Raw genomic sequence first — 22,456 nt, forward strand, 5'->3', positions numbered from 1 at the left:
CTCCATCTAGTCATAACTTGACTGGTGTCCTTCACAAACTTTCTGTCCTTCATGAAGACTGATTGCAATTACACCTGGACTAATTGCTTCAACCTTCCACCATTGCCAAGTACTCCCAGGCAGCTCATACTCACCCTGCCCCTATAACCCTCACTTTCTCACGGCCAGGACTGCTATGCTCCTGTATGCTTTTCTTTTAGTCATCTTCCTCAACTATTCCCATTATGTGATCCTCTTCATACCATCAACATTGTGCACTATTGTTGTACTCATCAGCATTTTGGGGGTAATTCATATCTGATCGCTGGGCTGCATTTTTTGCTGTCCTGCAATCAGATAGTCGCCGCCTCTAGGGGGGAGTGTAAATTCGCTGTGCAAGTGTGTGATCTCATGTGTATGCCGAGCTGCGAAAATCCATTTTGTGCAGTCTGTGCGCAGCCCAGGACTTACTCCTCCAGTGTGATGAGAACAGGCTGATCGGGGCTGGAGTTGACGTCAGACACCCTCCCTGAAAACGCTTTGGCACGCCTGCGTTTTTCTTGACACTCCCTGTAAATGCTCAGTTGCCACCCACAAATGACCTCTTCCTGTCAATCACCTTGCGAATGCCCGTGCGATAGGATTTTTTGCAACATCCCGTCGCTGACCGGCTCTGCCCGTTGTTGTTGTCCGATGCGTGTGCGCATTGCGGTGCATACGCATGCACAGTTAGGACCTGATCGCCCGCTGTGTGAAAACGCACAGCAGCAATAGTATCTGAATTACCCCCACTGTTCCATAACTCACTAGCATTTTAAGTTTGACTGTGTGCATCTTTGTCCCTTTCACCTGTTGCTACCTTCTATAAAATGAGTGAACATTGAAGTGAGCAGGATGGAGAGATAATACCAGGAATCACAAGTCCATAGGGAAGGGGTCAAGCTAAAATTACATGATTCACATAGTTTGATCCTCCCAGCAGACCTACGATTTGCAGCATGTTGCTGCAACAGGGGCGGGGCCTAATGACATAAAAACAACGCTCCCAAAATCGGTCAGCTACAGCCTCTCTCTGGGTTCCTCAGGGATATAAGCAACATAAAGTCGGTAAGTATGGTTTAACCTTCCTCAGACACTATTACAGTACTTTGAGATGAACTAAATGGTGAGTGCCCTCATTTTCTGCAAAGTATCTAATATGTTCATCGCAATAATATGTAGCACCCCATGTGTTTCAAATGAATGAGAAGTGGTATCTTTCTCCTGGGAAATGTGTGTGTAAATACTGTATATATAAAATAGTGAAACATACATATTGTGGGTCGCACTTACATGAATGTTACACAAAGTGTGCCATGTGAAAGTGATGTCACTTGTTTCACTCTCAAAAATATTTGTTCAGCCGCACAGTGCAAATAGCATGTACAATTTAATGTACCTCTTCCATACTTACAACATGGCTAGCTTTCAGCGTGTACCATAGGCGTTTTTGTGTTCATGATCCATGTTTATTTTACATACTTACATTTAAATGTACTTTGGTGTTGCTTCACAATGTTGCATTTATGTGTGACTTTATTCTTTCTTGTCTTGATTTATTGCACTTACCCTTTATTAGAATTAATGGATTTTCTTATGTATTCCTTTCCTTCATTGTTGACTACAAAGCCAAATAGTTCTAGAGCACTGTGCACTTCATTTTCATTAAGACATCTAGGGCAAAAATAATGTATTTGGTGAACATTTTGTTTTTCTCTAATGTTACCATTATAAGTACAGATGAGCCCTGCTCATCTATCCCTTTAATAGGATTAATTGAACCAGTGCTGTTGGACTTAATCCCCTGCTGTATTGTTCTCTCTGTATTGTATTGCAGCTGGGAACAATAGATGAAAGGCTTATGCTAATAAACCTTGGTGCACCTAGGCGCAACAGAGAAGGCTAGATGAGCGCGGCTCCATCTGTACATATGAATTAGTTTTATAGTTTAGTACTCCTCACATTGAATTTAATTACATTTTATTTGACTTAATTTGTATAAAATGATGAGAATAACACTACATAGTCACAATTTTAATCAAACTTGGCAACTTTAAAATGATCCTCTGAGAGATTCTCTGCAGGGGAGATACAGCTGATCACTATGTGGGGAGAGGTTGGATGCTCATCATCATTAGAATCATGTCATTGCAATGCTGTCCCTCCCATATACCTAGGAAGAGGGCAGGATAATACATCTACATATTGCTAGGTGCTCAGTTGATATCGTGTCATGTAAAAAAATATTGTGATAAATTATTACCCTGCATTTTCTACTATAACCCTACAACCTGAAACATTGTTACTGCTTCATAAAGTAACAGTAAAGTTCTTAACATCAGTGGTATGCATCTACTGTGTCTGAGGGTGCGGGAGTCCTTGCCTCTGTTGTGGGGTTGAAAAAGGGGAAGTCAGTGAACTACTTAAGATCTGTACAAAATCAAGAGGATGACCCCTCATATACTGCTGCAGCTAAATTAACATAGGGTCTGTCTTATCCATCACTTATAACAGTTCCAAATTATTTCTGGGTGCGACACAATGATGGACCGTTGTCCCTTTTACCAAGACATGCAATCCATCCATTTGCACGCTATATATAGATATAGATATGTATCTTGTTTTGTGAACCTATCTGTAGCTGTCTAAATTGGTCACTCCTTCATTCGTAGATCCTACATCATGTCACCTAATTTCCTGTATTCACAAGATGCACCTGCCCAGCCCGTGTTTACAGTTTAGGGAACACAGAATTCACCAGTCCTGACACCTACCATAAACTATACACAACATTAACCCCCGAAGTTACCCCTAATTATATGTTGTTGACCTCTTCGGTTGAATCTGTTCCTCTCATGATGTAGCCACACAGTAGTCCCCAGGAAGCAGAAAGCAGATGCTTGTCAGGCAAGTACCTTCGAGGTTGTGACTTTTGTGAGAAGGAGGTGGATCCATGCACCAATAGATAAGAAAGGCAGTGGCTGTACATCCTGTTGCACAGAGTACAGCCCCTGAGAGGAGATAATTGTAGGCTGACCAGCCCCTCCCTACTCTCCGGCATTGCTGCTAACACAGCGGCAATGCCTGATCCCCTGCTGGTGTCCCCCTCCTGTTTCCCTGAGCACATGTCCTACCTGCTCCCCCAGCTGCCCCAAAGAGGTGTATGTGGAGACATGTTATGGCAAATGGGGGGTCCAAGGGCATAAGTTAATGGGGGAGATGTACTAAGCCTGAAAAGTGATAAATATCACTGTGATAAAGCATCAGCCAATCGGCTTCTAACTGCCATGTTACAGGCTGTGTTTGAAAAATGACAGTTAGGAGCCGATTGGCTGGTGCTTTATCACAGTGATATTTATCACTTTTCAGGCTTAGTACATCTGGCCCAATGTATTTTTAAGTTATTACAAAAACTGTCAGTAATGTACATCCTCTCTGAAGATTAAAGGTGCGTGTATCATATTGACCCTCAGTGATCTATTAGGTAAAAGGTGATTGACAGCAACTATAAATTAGCTCAGCTAATTCCAAAAATGTTAACTTTTAAATATTATGCAATTTAATATTTTTATTGTATATTGCATTCTAATGCTAAATGCAAGGCATTAAACTCACCCTTTGTTATTTGAGTCAACACATTTGAAAACAAGCCTTAGGTCTTTTGTGGTCCTTTCTCCATTACTATTTGATATAAGCACTTGTTGATTTTTCCAATCTTGAAGAGCCGCCAGCAGCTATATAACATATAAAGGGATAACTTATAGTCAGTTTAATACATGTTTAGTAAGTATCCTGAAAATGTATCCTCTAGAGCAGGGGTTCTCAAACTCGGTCCTCAGGACCCCACACAGTGCATGTTTTGCAGGTAACCCAGCAAGTGCACAGGTGTATCAATTACTCACTGACACATTTTAAAAGGTCCAGAGGTGGAGCTAATTATTTCACTTGTGATTTTTTGAGGAGACCTGCAAAACATGCACCGTGTGGGGTCCTGAGGACCGAGTTTGAGAACCTGTGCTCTAGAGCACAGGTTCTCAAACTCGGTCCTCAGGACCCCACACAGTGCATGTTTTGCAGGTCTTCTCACAGAATCACAATTGAAATAATGAGCTCCACATGTGGACCTTTAAAAATGTGTCAGTGAGTAATTAATACACCTGTGCACCTGCTGGGTTACCTGCAAAACATGCACCGTGTGGGGTCCTGAGGACCGAGTTTGAGAACCTTTGCTCTAGAGCACAGGTTCTCAAACACGGTCCTCAGGACCCCACACAGTGCATGTTTTGCAGGTAACCCAGCAAGTGCAAAGGTGTATTAATTACTCACTGACACATTTTAAAAGGTCCACAGGTGGAGTTAGTTATTTCAATTGCGATTCTGTAAGGAGATCTGCAAAACATGCACTGTGTGGGGTCCTGAGGACCGAGTTTGAGAACCTATGCTCTAGAGCAGTGGTTCTCAACCGCGGTCCTCAAGTACTCCCAACAGTTCATGTTTTCCAGGTGTCCTCACAGGATTGCAAGTGAAATAATTTTCTCCACCTGTGTGTCTTTTATAATGTGTCAGTGAGTAATGAATACACCTGTTCAACTGCTAGGTGACCTGGAAAACATGAACTGTTGGGGGTACTTGAGGACCGAAGTTGAGAACCACTGCTCTAGAGCAGGCATTCCCAACCTTGGTCCGCAAGGCACACTAACAGACCGGGTTTTAGTGGTATCCATGCTTGAGCACAGGTAAATTAATTAGTACCTCACTTATTTTGACTTAACCATCTGTGGTGAAGCCTGGATATCACTAAACCCTGCACTGTTAGTATGCCTTGAGGACCAAGGTTGGGAATACCTGCTCTAGAGAATGTTTAATTTCTATAAGCCCTTTACATTAAATAAATACAGTTAATGTAAAGACAGCGAGATATTAGGATCACCCAATACAAATATCTTGTTTTGAGATATGATCTGGTCTAGGACTTATGTGCCCCAGAAGCTCCAGTATCTCCAGCATCATGCAAGAGTGGCTGGGTGACATGTCTGACTCGACCAATGGTCACATGTAGACCCCCTCCAATATAATACAGAGATGTATCCTTATTCCTTAGGTTCCGGTGTTTGTAACCTTTTGTTTTTTGTGTGTACTAACCTAAACTGAATCATTGACCTTGACTGAACTCCACCTGCACTGACCTTTTGTTTTCTTCCTGACCATTAATCCTTGGGGCCAAATGTAATAGAGTGAGAATTTCAGAAAGTGAGAGATTTGGTAAGGTTTTGCAGTTTTTTTTTAAAGTGGCAATCATTTACACTGCAAAACCAGGTCGATCTTGCTGTTTAAATGATTGCCACTTAAAAAAAAAACTGCAAAACCTTACCAAATCTCTCACTTTTTGAAATTCTCACTCTATTACATTTGGCCCTTGCTGTCCTTCTGACCTTACAGTACTGTCCATTTTACCTTGCTACTTTGTCTGCTAATTTGGTACTTTGATACTGTTCATGGGTGGTCATTCCGAGTTGTTCGCTTGCTAGCAGTTTTTCTCATACGTCCTAGAGGATGCTGGGGACACCATAAGAACCATGGGGTATAGACGGGATCCGCAGGAGACATGGGCACTTTAAGACTTTGAATGGGTGTGAACTGGCTCCTCCCTCTATGCCCCTCCTCCAGACTCCAGTTTAGAATCTGTGCCCAGGCAGGCACATTGAGGAGCTCTACTGGGTTTCTCGGAAAATACTTTGTTAGGTTTTTTTATGTTCAGGGAGCACTGCTGGCAACAGTCTCCCTGCATCGTGGGACTTAGGGGATAGAAGTCAGACCTACTGTACTTCTAGGGAGTTTAAAGGCTCTGCTTCTTGGCTACAGGACACCATAAGCTCCTGAGGGTTTGGAACACTAGGTACGCCTAGGGGTTCATTCACAGAGCCCGCCGTCACCCGCCTTGCAGAGCCAGTAGTCAGAAGACAGGTGAGTAAAAGAAGACAGAAGACTTCAGTGACGGCTTCTGAGGTATCGCACAGCGAACGCACTGCGCGCCATGCTGCCACACACAGCGGCACTACAGGGTGCGGGGGGGGGGGGAGGCGCCCTGGGCAGCTATTAAAAAACCTCTTTTGAGACTGGCAAAGTGCAATTAGAGTGCCTAGGCACTAAATTCTTACCCCCGCCAGTATAATTAGTTTGAAAAATAGCGGGCTGAAGCGCGCCATGAAGGGGGCAGGGCTTAGCCCTCACAGCTCTCATCAGCGCAATTTTCTCTTCACAGAGCTGCAGAGACGCTGGTCCTTCCTCACCACTGCTGTACAAGTAACAGGGTGCAAAACAGGGGGGGGGGGGGGGCACAGTAAATTTGGTGCTAAAATAAGTTATTATACAAGTGCTGCAGGGTCTGAGGCATTATATTAAGGTTTCAGAGCCGGGATAAGCGTTGGGTTGTGAGCTGGCAAACTCCCTCTGTGTTTCTCTGACAGGCTTTACTGTGGGTCTATCCCCTATTGGCCCAGTGTGTCGGTGGGTGTCGGTACACGTGTGTCGGCATGTCTATGGCGGGGTGCTCTTCCCAGGAGGAGACTGTGTTAGGGGCAGAAACAGCTGTGGGAGTGACCCTGTCGGCACCGCCGACTCCTGATTGGGTAAATGTGTTGAATGCTTTGAATGCTAATGTGGCTCTTATTAATAAGAGATTAGATAAATCTGAGTCTCAGAACCAGGTATGGAAGAAATCTGTGGAGGATGTGTTGTCACAGGTCCAGACCGCCTCGGGGTCACAGAAACGTTCGTTTGCTCACTTGGCAGACACAGATACCGACACGGACACCTACTCCAGTGTCGACTGTAGTGATACCAGATTAGACCCAAATTTGGCAAAGAGCATTCAGTACATGATTGTGTCAATAAAAGATGTGTTGCATATCACCGAGGACCCTGCTGTTCCTGATACTAAGGTCTGTATGTATAAGGGAAAGAAACCTGAGGTAACGTTTACTCCCTCTCATGAACTGAATACCCTTTTTGAAAAAATGTGGGAAAATCCTGACAAAAAAGTTTCTGATTCCCAAAAGGATTCAAATGGCGTATCCGTTCCCCTCTGGGGATAGAGAAAAGCGGGAGTCACCTCCCATTGTGGACAAGGCGTTATCACAGTTGTCTAAAAAGGTGGATTTACCGTCTCCTGACACGGCAGCCCTTAAGGATCCTGCGGATCATAGACCGGAAAATAAGTTCAAATCCATTTACGTCACCACAGGTACACTGCTCAGACCAACCATTGCATCGGCGTGGGTGAGTAGTGCTATCAAAAAGTGGGCAGATAACTTGTCATCTGATATAGATACCCTAGATAGGTATAGCATCCTTTTAACGCTGGGTTATATCAGGGACGCTGCAGCCTACCTAAAGGAAGCGGCGAGAGATATTGGCATTTTGGGGTCAAAAGCCAATGCCATGGCAGTCTCAGCTAGGAGGGCATTGTGGATTCATCAATGGAATGCTGATGCTGACTCTAAGAAAGCTATGGAGTCTCTTCCATATATTGGTGATGGTCTCGCTGATTTGGTATCTATGGCTACCGCGGGTAAGTCGTCATTTTTGCCTTATGTTCCTCTACAACAAAAGATAGCTCACCACTTTCAGATGCAGTCCTTTCGGCCAAATAAATACAAAAAAGGCTGAGGTTATTCCTTCCTTGCTAATAGAGGAAGAGGTAAAAGATCTCCGGCCGTGGCAGGTTCCCAGGAGCAGAAGTCCTCCCCGGCTTCTGCCAAATCCACCGCATGATGCTGGGGCTCCTCTGCGGGAGTCCGCACCGGTGGGGGCACGTCTCAAGCTCTTCAGTCAATTCTGGGCTCGTTCGGTCCTGGACCCATGGGTTTTAGAAATAGTGTCCCAGGGGTACAAACTGGAGTTTCAAGACTTCCCCCTCGACATTTTTTCAAATAGGCCTTACCAGCTTCTCTTCCGGACAGGAAGGTTGTATGCAGGGCCGGTTCAAGGGCGCAGAGCGCCCCGGGCAGGAAAGGGGCGTGGCCTAATACAAGGGGCGTGGTGAGCCACGCCCCCTGTACATTGAAAGCGCCGCTTGAATGCTGAGCGGTGCGCGATGACGTCATCGCGCACCGCACAGCAAAAGGTCCTCTCCACGAAGAGAAACTAGACGCTATGCGTCTAGTTCCCTTCGTGGAGAGGACCTTTGCTGTGCGGTGCGCGATGACGTCATCGCGCACCGCTCAGCAGTTACTCTCCACGAAGGGAAACTAGACGCATAGCGTCTAGTTCCCTTCACAGGAGGCGCCGAGGACGGGGACGGCAGCGGGCAGCGGAGGCGGACGGGGGACACAGCGGGCAGCAGTGGCGGATCTTGCCACGGTGCGGCGCCCTCCGGATGGCGCCAGCGCCCTCCGGAAGGCGGCGCCCCGGGCAAAAGTCCTGCTTGCCCGTGGCAAGAACCGCCACTGGTTGTATGCGATGCAATACAAAAGTTGTGTCTAAATCAAGTCATTATCGGGGTTCCCCCATCTCAACAGGGATAAGGCTTTTATTCAAGCCTGTTTGTGGTCCCGAAGCCGGACGGCTCAGTCAGAACAATTCTGAACCTAAGTCCCTCAATCTTTACCTAAGAAAATTCAAATTCAAGATGGAATCTCTCCGAGCAGTGATCTCCAGTCTGGAGGAAGGGGATTTCATGGTGTCGGTCGTCATAAGGATGCCTACTTACATGTCCCCATATATCCTCCGCATCAGGCTTACCTGAGGTTTGCTATTCAGGATTGTCATTACCAATCCGAGGATTTTCACCAAGGTAATGGCGGAAATGATGGTTCTCCTTCGCAAGCAATGAGTCACAATTATCCCTTACCTGGACGATCTCCTGATAAAGGCGAGATCCAAAGACAAGCTGGAGCAGGACATTGCGCTCTCCCTGACAGTTCTGCAACAACATGGTTGGCTCCTAAACCTGCCGAAGTCACAGTTGAATCCGATGAAGCGGCTGTTGCTTTTGGGAATGATTCTGGACACGGAATTACAGAGAGTTTTTCTTCCAGAAGAGAAGGCTCTGGAAATTCAGAGTTTGGTCAAACAAATTCTGAAACCAGCGAGAGTATCAATTCATCAATGCACTCGGTTGCTGGGGAAGATGGTGGGGGCCTACAAGGCCATTCAGTTTGGCAGATTCCATGCCAGAGTGTTTCAGTGGGACCTGTTGGACAAGTGGTCCGGATCCTATCTGCATATGCACCAGAAAATAATTATATACTCCAAGACCAGAATCTCACTCCTGTGGTGGCTGCACAGCTCTCACCTCCTAGAGGGATGCAGGTTCGGGATCCAGGACTGGATCCTAGTAACCACGGAGGCTGGGGAGCAGTCACACAGGGGGAAACCTTCCAGGGAAAATGGTCAAGCCAGGAAGTTGTCTACACATAAACATTCTGGAGTTAAGGGCCATTTACAATGACCTTCTTCAAGCGGAACGTCTTCTTCGCAACCTGCCCGTCCTAATACAATTGGACAATATAACAGCAGTAGCGCACATAAACCGCCAGGGCGGAACAAAGAGCAGGGCGGCAATGGCTGAGACCACAAAAGTTCTCCGCTGGGCGGAGAGACATACAAGCGCTCTGTCAGCGATCTTCATTCCAGGAGTGGACAACTGGGAAGCAGACTTCCTCAGCAGACACGATCTCCATCCTGGAGAGTGGGGTCTTCATCAAGAGGTCTTCACAGAAGTGACAAGTCTTTGGGGAATTCCTCAAGTAGACATGATGGCGTCTCGCCTCAACAAGAAAATTCAGAGATATTGTTCCAGGTCGAGGGACCCTCAAGCAATAGCGGTGGACGCGCTGGTAACACCATGGGTGTTTCAGTCGGTGTACGTGTACCCTCCGCTTCCACTCATTCCAAAGGTGCTAAGGAGGGCTAGGTATCCAGATCTTCAGGAATTACTCAAAAGAGATCCCTGGCCTCTTCCTCTACAAGAGGATCTGTTACAGCAAGGGCCATGCGTGTATCACGACTTACTGTGGCTACGTTTGACGGCTTGGCGGTTGAACGCCGGATCCTAGCCCGAAAGGGTATTCCCAGTGAAGTTATTCCCACACTTCTTCAGGCTAGAAAAGGAGTAATGTCTAAACATTATCACCGTATTTGGAGAAAATATGTGTTTTGGTGTGAATCCAAGAAGGCTCCTACGGAAGAATTTCAGCTAGGGAGTTTTCTCCATTTCCTGCAAGCAGGTGTGGATGTGGGCCTAAAGTTAGGCTCGATTAAAGTACAAATTTCGGCCTTATCGGTTTTCTTTCAAAAACAATTGGCTTCCCTTCCAGAAGTTCAGACTTTCGTGAAAGGAGTTTTGCACATCCAACCTCCATTTGTGCCCCGAGTGGCACCATGGGATCTTAACGTGGTATTGCGTTTCCTTCAATCACATTGGTTTGAACCTTTACAGAGGGTTGAGTTGAAATTTCTCATTTGGAAAGTGGTCATGCTATTGGCCTTAGCATCCGCAAGGAGGGTGTCTGAGTTAGCGGCTTTGTCTCACAAGAGTCCTTATTTAATCTTCCATGAAGATAGAGCGGAGTTGAGGACTCGTCAACAATTTCTGCCGAAGGTGGTTTCATCGTTCCACATGAACCAGCCGATTGTGGTACCAGTGGCTACTGACGCCTTCGCGGAGTCAAAATCTCTCGATGTTGTCAGGGCCTTGAAGATTTATGTCGCCAGAATGGCTCAACTTAGGAAAACGGAAGCTCTGTTTGTCCTGTATGCTGCCAACAAGATTGGAACGCCTGCTTCCAAGCAGACTATTGCGCGCTGGATCTGTAATACGATTCAGCATGCTCATTCTACGGCTGGATTGCCGTTACCGAAATCAGTGAAGGCCCACTCTACCAGAAAGGTGGGCTCATCCTGGGCGGCTGCCCGCGGGGTCTCGGCATTACAACTCTGCCGAGCAGCTACTTGGTCGGGTTCAAACACTTTTGCGAAATTTTACAAGTTTGATACCCTGGCTGATGAGGACCTCATGTTTGGTCAATCTGTGCTGCAGAGTCATCCGCACTCTCCCGCCCATTCTAGAGCTTTGGTATAAACCCCATGGTTCTTATGGTGTCCCCAGCATCCTCTAGGACGTATGAGAAAATAGGATTTTAATACCTACCGGTAAATCCTTTTCTCTTAGTCCGTAGAGGATGCTGGGCGCCCGTCCCAGTGCGGACTCTATCTGCAGTTATTAGTTATGTTTACACACGGGTTGTGTTATGTTGTAGTCAGCCTGTTGCTGACGTTGTTCATGCCGTTGACTGGAGTTCTGTTAAATGTCATGTTGTACGGCGTGTTGAGGTGTGAGCTGGTATGTATCTCACCTTAGTTTAACAATAATTCCTTTCCTCGAATTGTCCGTCTCCCTGGGCACAGTTCCTATAACTGGAGTCTGGAGGAGGGGCATTGAGGGAGGAGCCAGGTCACACCCATTCAAAGTCTTAAAGTGCCCATGTCTCCTGCGGATCCCGTCTATACCCCATGGTTCTTATGGTGTCCCCAGCATCCTCTACGGACTAAGAGAAAGAATTTACCGGTAGGTATTAAAATCCTATTTTTGCAGCCTTGCAAACGCTATGCCGCCTCCCACTGGGAGTGTATTTTAGCTTAGCAGAAGTGCGAACGAAAGGATCGCAGAGCGGCAGCAAACTTTTTTTTATGCAGTTTTAGAGTAGCTCAGTACCTACTCAGCACTTGCGATCACTTCAGACTGTTCAGTTCCTGTTTTGACGTCATGAACACCCCCTGCGTTCACCCAGCCATGCCTGCATTTTTCCTGGCACGCCTGCGTTTTTCCGAACACTCCCTGAAAACGGTCAGTTGACACCCAGAAACGCCCACTTCTTGTCAATCACTCTGCGGCCAGCAGTGCGACTGAAAAGCTTCGCTAGACCTTGTGTGAAACTACATCGTTCGTTGCAATTGTATGACGTGTGTGCGCATTGCGCCGCATACACATGCGCAGAAGTGCGTTTTTTTGCCTAATCGCTGCAGAGCGAACGAAAGCAGCTAGCGATCAACTCGGAATGACCACCTTGGAACCATACTTTGCTATATCTAATATAGATAATCAGGGCCTGATAAAAATGATGTTATCACATTGGAATGTAATGACAGTTGGTCAGACCTCTGACCCATCCAAGCAGTGTCAGCGATGCACAGGAGAGTGAGGGGGCAGCAGAGCCAGATTAAGGCTGCGGGGGGCCTGGGGTACTTAAGACAAGGGGGTCCCCTAAGAACTATATATATCATGCATACATACATACATACATACAACACACAGCATACCTACAAGCACTCACAGTATACATACACACACATAGCATGCATACATACATACATACATACATACATACATGCACATAGCATGTATACACACACACACACACACACAGCATATATAGTCACAGAGTATATGTACAAATGCACAAATAGCATGCATCCACATACATCATATCTACATGCACATAGCATCCGCATGCATTCACACACAGCATACATACATACAACACATACACAGTCACACACAGCATACCTAAAGTACAAACACACACAGTATTCATCCACACACATACATCATACATACATACACACACACGCACGCACGCACACACACACACACACACACACACACACACACACACACACACAGTGTCGGACTGGGGCAATGCAGTGGTAGGGACCCATGCTTAAGGGTGTGGCCTGGCAATAGTGGAGGTGTGGCCAACCACAACAGAGGCCCCACTAACTGTAAAAGAGTGCATGGGCTGGGCCATAGTACTGTGCAGTATAAGGTAACATATGTATAATGTATATTTAAAGTGCACTAGGATACAGTTTGGAACCTAATCCCTAGAGGAGGAGGTGGGCCCACAGGCAGTGGGGCCCACCGGTGGTTTCTCCTGTTCCCCTGTGGGCCAGTCTGACCCTGCATACACATAACACACATACAAATACACATAGCATACATACATATATACACACTACAGCAATAACCAAGGGAGGAGGAGATTCACTACTGAAGCCCATGTGAGTGGAGCTGCTGCTGCTGCACATGCTCAGTAGCTTGCTCAGCTGTGTGTACAATGTTTCCAGGCCAGCGCAGAGGGCGCACCTGTACATGCGCTCCGATTGTGCCCGTGGGTGGCCTTGGCCAGTGCAGAGATGGAGAAAAGACTGTCTCCATCTCTGAAAAATGAATTTGGTCCAGCATGGGGGTGCCCTAAAGGATGGGGGACCTGGGGTAATGTATACCCTGGGTTCCCGTTACTCTAGTACTGAGGGGGCGGTGATAGAGAGACACAGTGGGAGCAGGAGAAGGGAGATGGGGAGAAAGAGTTAAGGGGAGAGAGAGACTTGGGGGGGGTGAGGGGAAGTGGAGACAAACAGAAAAAAATTATAAAAGCCTAGTAATGCCGGGCAATACATATAGTATTATTAATTATATGATGTTGTTGTTGTTGTTGTTGTTGTTGTTGTTGTGGTGTGTGTGTTTTATTGTTGTGAGGGATATGCATTTGTAGTGAAATAGTTACGTTATATTGATCATACATGTATATATTATATTAATAATATGCAAGTTGTACCTCTTATTATAATGAGAAATTAAAACCTTCACTTTAGTAAATGTGAATATAAATATAATATTTATTTTAGTGGCAGCCCCAGAGGTGGGGCTGTCACACCTCTCTCTCCCCTAAGAGGCTCTACCTGGTGCAGTGTGTATAAAGGTCTCTCCCTGGCGCATTGTGTATAAGGGGCCCTACCTGGCACAGTGTGTATAAAGGGCTCTACCTGGCACAGTGGGTATAAGGGGCTCTACCTGGAGTAGTGTGTATAAGGAGCTCTACCTGCACAGTGTATATAAGGTGCTCTACCTGGTGTAATGTGTATAAATGGCTCTACCTGGTGCAATGTGTATAATGGTCTCTACCTGCCGCAGTGTATATAAGGGGCTCTACCTAGCGCAATGTATATAAGGGGCTCTGCTCTTCTGTGGTGTAATGCATGTAAGGGGCTCTAAGATGGCATAATGTGTATAAGAGATACTACTGTGGGATGTAATGTGGCTGACGGACACTACTGTGCGGTGAAATGTGAATTGGTACTATTCTGTGGCCACGCCCCTTCCGCATGAAGCCACTCACCTATCTTTTGCCATATACTTTCGGCACACACTAACCCTGTTTTGAAGTGGGGGACGCCTAAGGAAAAGTTGGCCCTGGGCGCCACAAGGTCTAGAACTGGCTCTGGCTGCAGACCCACCTCTAATAAAGCCATTTTACCCTGCCTTTGTTCCTTGACTTTTCATTCAATAACAAAAATCGGTGACCGACTTTAGTAAGCTATTGTATAATCAGAAAAAGATATATATAAGATGCTCTGTCTAGGGGTAAATTTAATAAGAAGTGATATTCTTGTTATCACTCATCACGAATATTAAATGATACTCCACCGAATCAGATCCTATCATTTTTCAAACACATAACAGGAGCTGATCGGCTGGAGTACCATTTAACATTCATAACAATTGATAAGATATCACTCGTTAAATTGTTAATTTTAAATAAAACTCAGCAGAGATAATTTACAAGCAAATAGCTATGAGGGTGCACTTTACATTGTGTAAGTGAGATGATACATGTTTCTGCATGGCAAACTGCGAAATGGTCAGTCAGCTTTCTGATGTTGGTCTGTCTCACTCTTTGCACGTCATTTTATAAACTTATGTCCATGAGAGGAATGCATGTCTCAGTATAAATACATTTTAATGGGTGTATTTATCAACACATGGAGAGAGATAAAGCACTAACCAATCAGCTCCTGTCATTCTTCAAACATACTGTACCTTTAAACTGGGACATTAATGAATTACACAGATTCTGTGGCTGGCTGATTTCAAACCTGCAATTCACCTGGTTTAATAATCAGCCACAGAACCTGTGTAATCCATGAGTGTCCCAGTTTAAAGGATGGTATGGTAAACCTATTCAAACATGGGCCCTCATTCCGAGTTGTTCGCTCGCTAGCTGCTTTTAGCAGCATTGCACACGCTAAGCCGCCTCCCTCTGGGAGTGTATCTTAGCATAGCAGAATTGCGAACGAAAGATTAGCAAAATTGTGAATATACATTTCTTAGCAGTTTCTGAGTAGCTCCAGACTTACTCAGCATCTGCGATCAGTTCAGTGCTTGTCGTTCCTGGTTTGACGTCACAAACACACCCAGCGTTCGGCCAGACACTCCCCCGTTTCTCCAGCCACTCCCGCGTTTTTACCAGAAACGGCAGCGTTTTTACACACACACCCATAAAACGGCCAGTTTCCGCCCAGAAACACCCACTTCCTGTCAATCACACTCCGATCACCAGAACGAAGAAAAATCCTCGTAAAGCCGTTAGTAAAATACCTAACTTTTGAGTAAAATAACTAAGCGCATGCGCTCTGCGAACATTGCGCGTGCGCAGTAAGCGACTAATCGCAATATAGAGAAAATCGGCAATGAGCGAACAACTCGGAATGAGGGCCATAACCTGTAAAATAACAGTTAGAAGCCGATTGGTTAGTGCTTTATCTCTCTACAGGCTTTGATAAATACCCCCTAAAAATCACTCAAGGCATACCTCCCTCGATGACCCTCTCCAGGAGGGACTGAATGCTCTTCTTCTGGACTTTTCTCTTATTTTATGATTGCCTGCACCTGTTTTGAACAGGTTAATAGATAAGAAAGGTGTTTTAGCGGGAATGGGACTCCAGGTCGACACCAATTAGGTCGACACCCATTGGTCAACAGTGGGAAGGTCGACACTAGAAATAGGTCGACATGGCCATTGGGTAGACATGAACAAGATCGATATGAAAAAAGGTCGACATGCTTTTTTGGTGTCATTTTCTCCGTAAAGTGACGGGGAACCCCAATTAGTGCACCGTGTCCCCTTGCATGGCTAGCTTCACTCGCCATGCTGCAGGCAAGGTGCCTCGCTCCTCTACCGCTGCAATTGGCACAGGTTACCGTTCCCAATTGTAGTCCACGTGGATCATAAAGCATGAAAAAGTAAAAATAAAAAAAATGAAAAACTCATGTCGACCTTTTTTCATGTTGACCTTGTTAATTTCGACCTAATGGCCACGTCAACCTATTTCTAGTGTCGATCTATCCACTGTCGACCAATGGGTGTCGACCTAATGGGTCTTTACCTAATTGGTGTAGACCTAGAGTCCGGATACCGTTTCAGCACAGGTGCCAGCAATCATAAATTAAGAGAGAAGTCCAGGAGCAGAGCATTGTGTCCCTCCTGGAGAGGGTCATGTTGGGAGGTATGCTCAAGGTATTACCTACTAAAATATTTGTAAGTACAAGGACATTGGCCCAAATATATTAAACCTTAAAAAGTGATAGAGTGGAGACAGATAAAGAGTGATAAATGACCAGCCAACCAGCTCCTGTCATTTTTCAAACGCAGTCTATAACATGACAGTTAGGAGCTGATTGGCTGGCCATTTATCACTTTTTATCCGTCTCCACTCTATCTCTTTTTAAGGCTTAAGGGGCCCATACATCTGCAATCACAAATTACTGTTTCACAGATCGTGACATTTTTTCCCCCAGATTTATTGTTTTTACAATCCATCTGACTTTGCCCATACATTACCGATATTTTTCAATGATTTGCAGGTCATTTTCAGTTAAACAGATCTGCCAATCTGAAAAGACTCATCAGTTTGCTAGAAACGGTCTGCACTGCAGATCTGCAGATTGTTGCCCATACACTAGCAATCTACAGTCCTAATTGATCTGTGAAATTAAACAAGTTGAAAAACCTGATTTAACAATCCCAAACGATTTGTAGCCAAAAGCTGCGATCTGTGAACACCATACTGTACATTGCAGATTTATATGCACAAGCATCTGCATATTGCCAAATTGTCTCAATTGATTGCTGATGTATAGGCCCTTTAAGACATTTGGGCCATTGTTGCTTTATTTACTTTATGTGCCACAATTCTATTGTTTGAATTTTTATATATGTTAATATTATAATAGGATTGCAATAATATCCCTTCAATCCAGGTCACCTCTGATTTATACATGTTCTGGGGTTGGCTAAATTCAAACAAGCATTTCACCTGGTATTAATCAGCCACAAAATCTGTGTGATTCATAGTGTCCCGGGTTAAAGTAATATCATGGCAAGCCTATAACTGTGAATGTTGTCTGTACACCCAGTGCCGCAACTAGACATTTTAGCACTGTGTGCAAGAAACAGCATCGGCGCATCGGCGCCCCCCCCCCCCCCCCCCCCAAACACACACCGTATATAAAACAGGGCCTATGCGCGCCGTAGGCACACACAAAAATATAGGGGCATGGCTTCACGGGGTAGGGGCGTGGCCACAGAGCTCCCTTTTACACAGCACGGCAGGCAGAGTTCCCTTTTACACAGTGATAAAGCTAAATATTTATCGTATATAAAACACTTTAAGAGGTCTAAGAACACTGTACGCTATCTACGTAAGAAGTACCGTAAGGGTACGCAAGTTGTGTAGCGATCGCTCAACCGTAGTCGAGACGCTCAAGCGTCACGTTCGCTTACGGCCCAGTGATCACAGGCAGGCACGCTATTGGCTGCCGACTAACGTAATGATTCGCTATAGCGTAGCGTACGCTCGGGACCATGAGGAGATCACCAGCGGTGGAGACGCTTACAACGTTAAACCTTTATATCTATACCTTTAACGATGAGATACACAGTATACCTTAGTGTAGAGACAGAGTGTAAGTGCAACCTGGTGTAACCTGATTAACTACAAAGCTGCTTGAGCGTCACCGACGCTCAGAGAATACTTAACCCTTATAAAGAATACACAGATACCTGGGCTTAGGGTCCAAAACCTATTATATGTATTATAACTATTATACTTGCAAAAAGGAATCACAGTACAAATGATACACTACAATATAACATAAACCAACTAACCAGATAACTACACAGGAAATACAATACAATACAATTAAAGGAAAATACGAGAGAGATAGAGAGAGAGAGAGAGAGAGATGGCTCACAGTAAGACAATATGATTACGGAGAAAACTTACGCACAAGGGGAAACGATCGCATGCGCCTCGATATCCAGCTCCCGATTATCAGCAATGAGAACCGTTGAAGAGAGTGAAGTTGGATATGGTCGGCTTGCCTATTTATGCCCCACACACAATACAATTCAATGGTCCCTACAATCTCATTGTTCATTGGACACAGGAATTCGGCTTCGCATTATAACAAAAGGTCATAGGTTGATTCATACAGGTGGGCTGTGACTATTTCCAACTGCTCAGGTGGGAGGGAAACTGGGTTTCCCGCCGCATGGGTAATAAAGTGCAAATAAAGTAAATGTTCATAAACTTCTTATGTCCATAACTATTCGCACGAGCGATTGATATGCTTCAAACCAACACCGGAATATTTCTAATTAAATATTCTTCCGATGGATACTAAACACCACTGTATTACTCCTGTCTGACCCTTCGTATCAAACAAAGAGGGATTCCTCTGTTCATAAACATTCTATATTAACCAAACTTTCAGAATCTATCAAAAGGACCATGATCTACAAAATACATTATTAGTGAAAATATGTAATGATTGAGTCGCACGCTACGATCGCATAAACTCTACCGTAAATACGCATACCATGCGCCTGCGGGTGCCCGCGACTGTGAGTATGCGCACGTACGGGAGAGCGTACGCATGCGCAGCACGGACCTGTGTGAGGTGCAAATATGGTAGTGTGCATAGAGATATTTTTCTGACTTTGACAGTCCACCCTTTGGCAGTCAATAATAACTGCCACCTTCTAAAACATTTCAAAAGGAGAAAAATATATGTCAGGGGTTAATTCATTTCCATGGTTGGGTAAGGGAGGAGAGAGGAGTAGGTGGGAAGAGGGTATGACCTAGTGAGATAGCAGAAGCATGTGTGTATGAGTCCATGTTTGGGGGGTCATGTATCATCGTGCCGTACGTGTTGTAAATCAAGCTTCGAGGTATTGCGAAGTATACATTTGAATTCCTTCTTATCCCGTGGTACGGGTCTGTGGATGGGCTGTCAAACTTTACCGAGCTCTTTTCGGATTTTGAACAAAATGGGGAGCACATTTTAGTTGATGATACATGAATGGGGGAATATGTGATTGCTGATATCTGTGCCTGTATTCCCTATACTATGTGTGTCATTACCTGAGGGTTGTAGAAATGAAGAAAAGACATAATTACGGTAAATGCGGTGGTATTCTATGTCAGGTTAATGTACATCTGTCGGTTGAAGTTTTGTTCGGTATCAGTTGAAAGTCGTCTTCTTTGCGCTGTGTTGCCCATTAGGTGTGAGCAAAAAGCTTTGTCAATGCCATTAGATTTACAAAAAATGTTGGGCTAGCGTAAGTTTAAGAATTCTAGGGAAACTGGGGATCCATGGCAAAGTTCATCAAATGTCCATATCTCAAGTGGTCAAAACTTCTTCTTTGGTCTATCCGTTGTCTGTATAGCGTCTCGTCAACTTCCTCGTCCAAGTGGGTCTTTTTTATCTTGGAGAAAAACCAGAAAAACAGGTGAAAGAAACGGACCGTAGAAATCGCATTTTCATCACATCATTGTTTCTATCATTGGGTCATAAATCAAATCCAGGTTAATTACAGTTTCCTCACTCCTCAAACTCATTACCCTGGTACGATGTTTGCACTTCATTAAAGCCTGACCGCATCTAAATATCAAGCCAATTGATATGACAACACCTAAGATACATAGGAGAAACTTCCCAACATCCATTATGACTCCTTGAGCCCAGTCTCCCAAACCGGAGAACCAATTTCGCGGGTTCAACCATGACACCCAACCAGTCAGCTCATTACCTACAGCAGCAAGAGTGAGATTGTGTTTTCGGCGAAATTCCCACTTCAATTGGAGAATATCGTCCATCTTTTGGTCTATGACCTCGACCGGATCCTCGGTGCTATTCGTGATATACGTGCAACACTTCACGCCGTACTGTGTTGCCAATGTAACACAATATCCGCCTGTCACTGCTGTGAGGTAATTAAGAACCATTCTATGCTGCACCAGTTCTGTTTTATAAGCTTGAAGTTCCCTTCCAGTATATCTAAACGTGTCATCATACATTTCAGTGATATTATCTAACAAATTTGCGAGCGCCGATATGTATTTATAATTTAGCACTCCTCTAGCGGTGCGGGTGAAATCTAACGCGATTAAGAATTGAATCCCGGTGGATTCACTTATCAGATCAGAGGCCGGATGCTCTGTCTTCTCTATCAGGTGCCTTTTAACAACGTGCTCGTAATGGGTGTGAGTATAAGGAGCTTGGGCACCACGATGTATGTCTTTCATTTTGTCATGTGTTACAGTCATTACTTCAGGCAATACTTTTCCAATATAACACAATCCTTCAGAGTTTGGGGCAAGCCACTTGTACGCCTTTCTCCCGCATATGAAATATGCATCATCGGGGAGAACATATGGGACGGAGAAGGACATAACCATATTACACACCTTCCAGGTGAACTCTCCTAACCCTAATTCTTCCATCTGCTTAATACACGTATCAGGTTGTATGATATGTGCACAGTATCCTGGTGATACTTCTCCAACTCTCGTAATCCTATTTCCTAAGGTGTACCTATACCGGAAAGATTTTCCTCTACTGGCTATGTGGCGTACAAGCTCTGTATCTGTAGGCATTCTATCTGCTCTATGCGAAAAGGTCATGGTGTGGTTACTCCATGACACTTCCCAATTTCCCGGCTTTCTGGGATTGGAGATGTTGAAACATAATAGGGACCTATCCACATGGTATTGGTGGAGCTTCAAACTAGGAGGGCTGGAGATATTAAACCTCCTGTCCACCGGTCTCCCACCATTTAACTCAAGTACCTCCCCTATTGTTAAAGGAAATGGTACTAGCCCTGATTTGCTATGACCTTGAGGTACTTGAGAGCATACCCAACAATCTGTTTTGTTTAACACATTACCCACTAAGGAGTGATAGTCACTCAATGGATGCCGGTCCATATGGATATTAAAACTGGATTGGCATTTCTTAATGCACCCATCTTCAATGACATTGTTACAGAGCCTACAGATACAGTTTTCCTCAGCTAACAATCCGTCACAATTCCTTCTATGGTCAATGCTATCGGATCGTTTTCTGATACTCGCCTTTGCTTGTTGGTTAGGTTGATCTTGGAAAACTACGCCTCCATCTTTATCATCAGAACCCATTCCAGAACCTCTATCGACCTCCATGGTACTCTCGCCGGAACAGACTGCTCTGGTCAACATCATGGTCAACAGGAAAATCCGGATCACAGTCTCTTGGGGCAAGTCCATCTTATAGGAGGAAACGGAGAAGAATGAGAAGGAGGAAAAAGAAATTTGAGGGAGAGGGGATGGGAAGTGGAGGAAAATAATAAAAGGGAGTGGGGAGTCGACAACAGCTCTCGGTCTTCAAGGCTCAGGTGCCGCCTCAGTCCTCCTGGAACAGACACTCCAGTGATACAACCTCTACCGTCTGTTCCTTATCACGGGACTTCTCTGGATCAGCAACCTTCTTGCAGTGGGATGAATGGACCCAAGTCTCTCTCTCAGCAACCTTTAATGCTGTAGTGCTAGTCAATAAGACCTGGTATGGTCCTTCCCATCTGTCAATAAGGCAACCTGAGCGTAGAAAATTCCGTATCATTACATAATCCCCAGGTTCAATATCATGACAATTACTATCAGGTAGATCAGGAATCACCAACTTCAGATTATCATTTTGATTCCTTAACTGTTTACTCATGTTAATCAAGTACTTTACAGTTACTTCATTGTTACATTTCAAATCATCCTGAGGGTTAATCATAACATGCGGTTGTCGACCAAACAAGATTTCAAAGGGAGACAGATTAAGAGGGGACCTGGGAGTGGTTCTGATACTGTACAATACAATGGGTAAAGCTTCTGGCCATGTCAATCCTGTTTCTGCCATCACTTTACTCAATTTATTTTTAATAGTGCTGTTCACTCTTTCGACCTTCGCACTCGCCTGTGGACGGTACGGAGTGTGCAGCTTGCTATCAATTCCCATCAACTTACACATTCCTTGAAAGACATCACCTGTAAAATGGGTACCCCTATCACTTTCGATTATTCTAGGGATACCATATCTACATACAAATTCCTGCACAATTTTCTTAGCAGTAAACATAGCGGTATTTGTAGCCGCAGGAAATGCTTCGACCCAATTTGAGAAAACATCTATACAAACAAGTACATATTTCAAATTCCGACAAGGGGGTAATTGTATAAAGTCAATTTGTATTACCTGGAAAGGGCCGCCGGCAGGTGGGATATGGGA

General features: G+C 44.9%; 1 protein-coding gene across 1 annotated transcript in view; it reads right to left on the bottom strand.

Annotated features, from left to right (window-relative positions):
• Nucleotides 1–22,456, bottom strand: part of LOC135057349 (uncharacterized) — a 66,397-nt gene that overhangs the window by 33,931 nt on the left and 10,010 nt on the right. The window contains exons 2-3 of the mRNA XM_063963238.1: nt 3,634–3,752; nt 1,588–1,692 (exon numbers count right to left, since the gene is read on the bottom strand). Of these exons, the coding sequence (XP_063819308.1) occupies nt 1,588–1,692; nt 3,634–3,752 (224 nt within the window). The remainder of the gene's footprint in view (nt 1–1,587; nt 1,693–3,633; nt 3,753–22,456) is intronic.

The sequence above is a fragment of the Pseudophryne corroboree genome, chromosome 3, assembly GCF_028390025.1.
Source record: "Pseudophryne corroboree isolate aPseCor3 chromosome 3, aPseCor3.hap2, whole genome shotgun sequence".
Lineage (NCBI taxonomy): Eukaryota > Metazoa > Chordata > Amphibia > Anura > Myobatrachidae > Pseudophryne > Pseudophryne corroboree.